The following is an 8,579-nucleotide window of genomic DNA, read 5'->3' on the forward strand; positions in this document are numbered from 1 at the left end:
GGAAAAGCTACTAACTCATGGCTTTTGCATCGAGATAATGCACCAGCTGCAATGCTTGTTTGTGAATTTTTGGCCAAAAACAATACTATAATGTTGCCCCAGCCTCCATACTCGCCAGACATGGCTCCATGTGACTTTTTCATATTTCCAAAAGTAAAGAAAACTTTCAAGTGCATGGCTGATAGAACGAAAGGCTATCCCAAAGATTGGATTTGAGAAGTATTTCAAGGATTGGAAGAAGTGTTGGCACAAGTGCATAATATCTGAAGGGGACTACTTTGAAGGAGACAACATTAACGTAGATGAATAAATAAATATTTTTTCAAAAACCAAAATTCCAGGTTGAACACACCTTGTAAAGATAAGAAAATATTACTGGCTATCCCATTTATGTTAACAAGAAAAACCATGAAGTCCTCAGCTACTCAAAAATGGACGCCTATCATTAAAAAGTGCTTTAAAGCTCTTAAAAATGAAGATAAAATTAATTTTACATATAAGATTTATTATTTTAAAAATATAGTTAAAAATGGGATTTAGATGGTGAAAAACAGAAGATACTTAATAGAAAAGTGTTAATTGATCATTATGATATTAAATCTAAACATATTAAATAATTACAAAGTTTAAAAAATATAAACAGGAAGTAAAAACAATAATAAATTTTGTGATGAAACCTACATTGACATTTCTCATATATTTACATCTATAAGTAAAACAGGAAACTACCAAAGTGAAACTGCTGTAAAATAATTAGTCTTTTTGAAAAAAAACAATGAATCCTAAGATTAAAAAATTAAGGCAATTAACAGAAGAACAATTTTATGAAGTAATAACTCGAAAAAGGCAAAACATTTGTGTTCCAATTTAGATAAGAGATTCAAAGAATGCATTGCAAATTCAGAAAACTAAATGGTAATGTAAAAAATAGTAACAATGACAAAGAAAACAGGAAATTATAATTTAATTAATTATTAATTAATTATATATATGATAATTAATGGATATCTACAATAAACAAAATACTGATGGCCAAGGAAGAAGGGTATCACTGAAGAAATATGTAAGTTATCAAAAAGTAAGTAAGTACATGATAAAATACATCGTTAAATTGTCTTTCTGTGTTAATTGTTAAATTTAATGGATGGTATATGTAACAATTACATTAATATTTTTTTAATTTAAGAATTTGTTTACTGTAGTTAACCCACAAAGGATTAACATATGCAGCAAGTTCAGTTGATATTCTTGAGATTTTAATGTATATAAAGCAGGTAACAGGGCCTTTGTTCAATAAAATTTGCTATTTGAGCATATAGATTTTACAATATTTTTTACAAGAAAAAATAAAATTATTAAAAACAAAATATTTAGAATTAAGTATAAAGTTTTTGTGTGAAATGTTTATTAATAGATTTCAATCACATTGTTAACAAACCCAAACAAATGCAGTGCAACATTTGTTAAAGAAAACTAAGAATTATACATTGTGAGGATTGAAAAAGATCTTTGAAGTGGAATGTAGAAGTTAGAAAGAAAATCATAACTGAACTTATTAAAAGATATAACAATCCATATTTTAGATAAAGTGTTACTTAAATGTGGATGATGACCATAAACATAAGAAATGATAATGATTGTAAGATGAGATGAGAGAACATCCTAATAACATTTACTTTACATAAACTATAAGTAAAAATTGTTGATGATAAATATGTGTATTAAAAGTGTCTTATATAATGCCGAAACATTTGATTCTAAACAATCACTTACCTCGAAAATCATCAATAATGTTTTCACATACAGTCGTCGAACTCCTAAACTCTTGCCAATAGATGCCAAAAATATAATACACACTAAGAGCATTAAAAAGGGGGTTAAGAGAATAGATCCAGCTATAGACAGGACCATTAATAACATTGCCATCGTCTTTAAGTTATCACTTATATTTACACTCACTAAAAACGAAATTTTACTTTTAAAATACTTATAAACGACACCGAGAACTTCTCCTCATCTTATCAAAAATTAAATTGAATTGAAATTAAAATCGGAACTTATATTAATTCATGAGCATGCGTTTGTGATCGTTTTGGACTTAAAAATCAACAAGGTTTTGACGTGTACTTGACATTTAACTAAATTGTGTGTTTTTAAATGATGACGTTCCGTTCGGGCAATAATGGGGATTCATTCCAATTTAACAAATGTTAAAAATTTTATACACATAATTTAACATATAGGTACAGAGAATGAATAAAGTTATGTAATTTAATATTTTCTTTGAATTAATTTTAGTTTTAACTATGTATACATTATCAAAAATTGCCTAAAGAAATACTAGGGCTACTGTGAAGATAGGTGTAGTTGTGGAGAATAATCATTGACATAGGCGTAACATTTAGAAATATCAAAGGATGTCTTTATATTTATATATAGATGTTTATTCACTTTGTTACAATATGCAACTTATACTTATTTATATTTTTTATTCATATTACTGATTATATTGTTAAATATATTTATTTTTTCCCAACATATTTTTTTGATAAATGACAGATGTCTTAAGGCACCATCTGTTAAAACCTATAAAAAAAACTCTCTATTTGTCTCTCTAAATTCTCTAAAAACTTTTAGAGAAACTCTCTCGTGATGTCATTCTTCTGTTCAAAGTTTTTGAATGCAATAAAGTGACGGGTAAAATATTACAATTTCACACGGCTTTTTATAAGAATCCTGTCAAATCGGACCAAGATGCAATCATAATGTCAAGCATTACCTCTTAAGAGAAAACGACCAACGAACTTGACATTGGATCCTGCGACTGGAGATCAGACTTCATTAAAAGCAACCAAGCAATGTACCATAAAATATCATATAAAAGTCGATAAACAATCTATAAGTGTTTGCCAGAAGAAGTTTTTAGCAGCGCTTTGCTTGATAAAAGGACGTGTCTCAAATTTGGTTCAAAAGTATTTCCTAATTGAAGAGTTTTCATGAGAAAAATGAGGAGGAAACCGTAAAACCAACATATTAAAGGCTAAAAAGGCATCAGTACATGCATTTATTCTCAAACTTCAGTGTTCAAAACCACATTATTGTCGAACCCAAAGTTCAATCCGTAAATATTTGCCATGTGATCTAAATATTCGAAAACTGTACAAACTATACAAAAATGAATGTTCAGCACCCGCAAAATGAAAGGAGGAAAGACGGGTAGAACTGCCGTTGTTAAGCATAAAATTGATACTGGTAATACTAAGCCAATTCGTCAAACAGCTCGACGATTACCACAGGCGAAACGAGAGGAAGCTGAAACGATTGTTCAGGAAATGAAGAAAGACGGGGTGATAGAACCTTCTACGAGCCCATGGGTTTTTCGGGTGGTCCTGGTTAAGAAGAAAGACGGAACTACGAGGTTCTGTGTGGATTACCGTTTACTGAACAACGTTACCAAGAAAGATAGTTGTCATCTGCCTTGGATCGACGATACATTGGACACATTAGCTGGAAGTAAATTGTTTTCTACTTTGGATTTGAAGTCTGGATACTGGCAGGTAGAAATGGACCCAGTAGATAAAGAGAAGACAGCCTTCGCCACAGGACCTGGATTGTGGCAATTCAACGTTATGCCATTTGGACTCTGTAATGCTCCTTCGACATTTGAGAGGCTTATGGAAAATGTGTGGAGAGGGTTATCTTGGAAAACATGCCTGGTTTATCTAGAGGACATAATCGTCTTGGGGGAGACATTTGAAGATCATCTGAAGAATTTAGAAAACGTTTTTAATCGACTTAAAGCTACCCAATTGATGTTAAACCTCAAGAAGTGCCAGCTATTTCATAATCCGTCAGGCGACAACATCTGATAATTCCAACGACAAATTCGACCAAATGGTTGCAGTTGCAGGACAGTCTCTAAATCAGATGGAGAAAAGGAAATTAAGGGAATTTCTGCGGCAGTATCGTGATATTTTCGTACCGAAAGGAGGAAAGACGGGAAGAACTACCGTTGTTAAGCATAAAATTGATACTGGTAATGCTAAGCCAATTCGTCAAACAGCTCGACGATTACCACAGGCGAAGAGAGAGGAAGCTGAAACGATTGTTCAGGAAATGAAGAAAGTCGGGGTGATAGAACCTTCTACGAGCCCATGGGTTTCTCCGGTGGTCCTGGTTAAGAAGAAAGACGGAACGACGAGGTTCTGTGTGGATTACCGTTTGCTGAACAACGTTACCAAGAAAGATAGTTATCCTCTGCCTCGGATCGATGACACATTGGACACATTGGCTGGAAGTAAATTGTTTTCTACTTTAGATTTGAAGTCTGGATACTGGCAGGTAGAAATGGACCCAGTCGATAAAGAAAAGACAGCCTTCACCACAGGATCTGGATTGTGGCAATTCAACGTTATGCCATTTGGACTTTGTAATGCTCCTGCGACATTTGAGAGGTTTATGGAAAATGTGTTGAGAGGGTTATCTTGGAAAACATGCCTGGTTTATTTAGATGACATAATCGTCTTGGGGGAGACATTCGAAGATCATTTGAGGAATTTAGAAAACGTTTTTAATCGACTTAAAGCTGCCCAATTGATGCTAAACCCCAAGAAGTGCCAGCTATTTCAAGGTAAAGTCAATTATCTGGGTCATATAGTCAGTAAAGAAGGAGTGGCCGTGGATAAGGGAAAAATCGATTCCATTAAGGAATGGCCAGAACCAACGGACAAACATCAAGTGAGAAGTTTTCTTGGATTATGTACTTACTACCGGAGGTTTATTAAGAAGTTTGCAGATATCGCTAAGCCATGAACGCGACTTACAGAGGAAGCAAGAGATTACCGCTGGGATATCTACAGACTGCCAAAATGCCTTTGAGACATTAAAAAAGCATTTAATCACAACACAAATTTTAGGATATCCACGGCCAGAAGGAGAGTTCATCTTAGATACAGATTCAAGTAATGTGAGAGTTGGATTAGTGCTATCTCAGATTCAAGGAGGACAGGAACGAGTCCTTGGATATTTTAATAAAGTTCTTTCAAAACCTAAGCGGAATTATTGCGTCACGAGAAGAGAACTTCTAGCAGTAGTGAAATCAGAACTTCTAGCAGTAGTGAAATCAATCAGAAATAAGACAAAAGATACCTGTAAAGGCATTAAAACTAAGGGACGTTAAAAATCTGCTATTAAAACATTTTGTAGACGACTGGCAAGACCTGGAATAATTAAGTTTCTATTCAGATGTGATAAACATTGCTGAAATTCTGCCTGAGAACGAAAATGACATTGAAGAATTGGAATGCGAACCAAGAGAAGATACACCGCTTTTGTTGGTATAATAATGTAGCAGTGATAATTTGTATCGAAACAAATATGTTCGAGAATATTTTTTTTAGTTTTACCTTTTACCTATAGTTATTTTGGTTTATACTGTTAGCCTGTAAGAACTATACATACCTAAATAAATAAATAAAAACAGCGTAATGTTTCTACCTAAATAGTTGAAAAGCTGAAGAGACACATGATACTAGTGATACATGATACAAGACGCTAGTAACAATAATGTTTAAAATATGTATTTTGACACATTGTACTGAGCCCGGCCGGTGAGATTGGGTTGGGATCAAACTTGGTAAAGTCCTATGAAGTTGGGATCAATCATTGCCATGTCCACCGCTTGGTTTCAAAACAGGTTGTGACCAATAGTTTTTATTAATTTGGCGCATTTTTTGCTCTTCTAGTACGCTGAATGTAATACCAATAATAAAGAGTATATTTTCTTTAAATGTTTTCACAGTAATTTTCAAATTTTAACTACTGCCATCAAAAATGAACTGCCTCAACAAATTAGAAGCGTTTGAGTTATGGTGTTACCGTCGCATGCTCAGAATCCCGTGGACAGCACACATATCTAACAAACGCGTGCTAGAGACCGTGCACAAAGAGCGAGAATTGATCAACATCATCAAAATGAGAAAGGTCCAATACTTCGGTCATATAATGAGAGGACCTAAATATCGCTTACTCCGGTTAATCATTCAGGGCAGAATCGAAGGAAAACGTTGGGTCGGAAGAAAACAACTGTCCTGGCTGCGTAACATTAGACAATGGACATGTCAAACGGTCGAGGAACTGTTTCATCTAGCTGCCGACCGAGAATCATTTCATCAGCTTGTCAATATGACGATAGCCAACGCTTGAATACAAGCACGGCACACAAAGAAGAAGAAGATCAAATATGAGAGTGTTTCTTTACTTCCTGTCAAATCATGCACGATGGATGTAGCCAGATTTGATCTTATACCCATGATATATTGAATTTCCATTTTAGTTTATCTTTCCTGGTTCTCTACTCCTGTTAATATTAACCTTTCACATGAATTATTTATTTGGATTTTACTCGATTTGCGTACATAGGTTTTCTTATATAATATATCTCTTATCTCTGTATAGTGGTTGCCCTATTCGCTTGTTTTTTTACTTATCTTGAAGTTTAACTATTACTCTATTCCTCTATTGGATAACTCACAACGACTGTCTTTGTACCAGATTGTACCAGAAGGAAGTAGACCCTTCTCTGACGTTACACGCATACCGGTTCGTCGGCTTCTATAAATACTTATTTACAGTTAGGCTGGCGTCGACAATATTTACTTGGGGTGTGAATCAGACAGATAACGTAAAGATAGTCTAGAAATGGTGTGTCAGTGTGTTTGATGGTGTTACTTCAGAAATAATAAAAGGTAATTATACCCGTTTACTAAAACCGCTGTTTTAGTAAACATCATTAATAACGTTTCTGGTGAATATCCAGTAGTTCTCAAAAATGCTGTAATTGTGCCACTAAATAAACAAAGCAATAAAAAACTGATTCATAACTACAACCAAATTGCTTTTATTAGCACTGTTAGTAAAATCATAGAAAAATATATAAAACATAAACTAATAATATTCCTAAACAAGCGCAACTTGCATAAAAAGCATAAAAACGCTGTTAAGTTTGGTGTATGTAATGCATGTAAGTAGAGAACATACTTTGTATAGAGTGACATATTTTTAAAACATTTAAATAACGAGAAAAAAGGTGTTCAAGTATTTGAGGCTTAAGAAAAGCTTTTGAAAATATTCCACACAAACTTCTGTAAAACAGATTATCTCAAATTATCATAGTATTAGAGGAGCTGAAAACATTTTTTTTTTAATTTATATTTATTGACGTGTTAGAATTTCGTTCTAGAATAACAGAAAATGAAGTGGATATGCTTAGAATGGAATAAATTCGTGCATATCCAACACAAGAGCGAACAAGATACAATGTCAACTATCCCACAGAGTTTCTGAATCCACTTAAATTGCCTGGACTCCCTCCTCACTCTAATTTGCAACTAAAAGTAGAATCAGTTGTCATTGTGCTGCGTAACATTAATTAACCTCGACTGTGCAAGTGAACGAAACTAACTGAGTAAACGTTAATGCATAATGTCATTGGCGCAACGATCAACAAGGAAAAATACAAAGGAGAGGATTTCTTGATTTCGCGTATACCGATGATTCCAAAAGACTTACCATTTGATTCAAAGCATCTAAAATTTCCAGTGCGGCTTTTAGCTTTTGCAATGACGATAAACAAATAGCAAGAAGACAAAAGACACAAATGGAAGTTTACAACTTGTGAGTTTCCACGTTTCTCGCATACGTCGCGTTTTCGCGCATGGGAAAAACCGTCATCGTTGTATATTTCAAAAAGCTAAAAAAGGCCATCAAAAAAGGCCAAAAATATTGTTTATCAGAAAGCGTTAAATTGATTTAACTTTTTTTGTACAGAATGCTTTTTTTTTTTTTTTTTTTTTTTTTGTCTGTTAATTTTTAGTTATTGAACATTATTGAACAATTGATACATTATTTAATTCCAAAGCGGTACGAAATTTGCCGGATTAAAAAGTGGGAAATATTTTACATATTAAAATAATAAAAACGGTATACTATGCAGAGAGTAATCCTTAAATATGGCATTACTGATTGGAAATAAGTACCAAAAAATGTCCTGTTACCTCTGCAGATAGCTCAAAAATGTATTATAAAATTTATGGACTTTAAAACAGTGTAGTGTGCAAAAAAAATACAAATACCAACTATAACTTGCTCGACCACACAATGACATCTGTACCTGATCGGTCCAAAACGAATAACTCTATTACATTGTATCTTAGAAACAGGAACTATTCTTGTGATAAGTTAGGCCTATATTAAATTTTATAAAACACGTATAGTATTAATAATTATGTAAATTCAAATATTCAGTATTATGAAATATAGTTTTCACATTATAATGTAGCATATTTTATAGTATATTAATTTTCAAGAATATGTATTTCAATGTATTATTCTTTTACTGCACTTTACTTTGAATCGAAAATAGTATAGATCAATTTTGTTTATTTTTTATTAAAATGTGTATTTATCTTAGGCCTTTATAATATAATATTACTCAGGCCTTTTAAAATAATACGAAACCTACGGTCATGGAACTTGAAATTCGACATGCGTTTGACTTCAGATGATACTGGCGAATGGTC

General features: G+C 33.0%; 1 protein-coding gene across 3 annotated transcripts in view; it reads right to left on the minus strand.

The window, feature by feature from the left end:
• The window catches only part of Gpat4 (Glycerol-3-phosphate acyltransferase 4), a 145,999-nt gene extending 143,890 nt beyond the window's left edge, over positions 1-2,109 (minus strand). For 2 of the 3 annotated variants that reach the window (XM_072531894.1, XM_072531892.1), the window contains exon 1: positions 1,774-2,108. In XM_072531894.1, the coding sequence (XP_072387995.1) occupies positions 1,774-1,926 (153 nt within the window). In that variant the 5' untranslated portion in view covers positions 1,927-2,108. Of the gene's footprint in view, positions 1-1,773 lie in introns of all 3 variants that reach the window. The other variant, XM_072531893.1, reaches the window with a different exon arrangement.
• Between the last annotated feature and the right edge of the window lie 6,470 nt (positions 2,110-8,579).

This window comes from Diabrotica undecimpunctata, chromosome 5 (genome assembly GCF_040954645.1).
Source record: "Diabrotica undecimpunctata isolate CICGRU chromosome 5, icDiaUnde3, whole genome shotgun sequence".
In the NCBI taxonomy this organism is placed as follows: domain Eukaryota; kingdom Metazoa; phylum Arthropoda; class Insecta; order Coleoptera; family Chrysomelidae; genus Diabrotica; species Diabrotica undecimpunctata.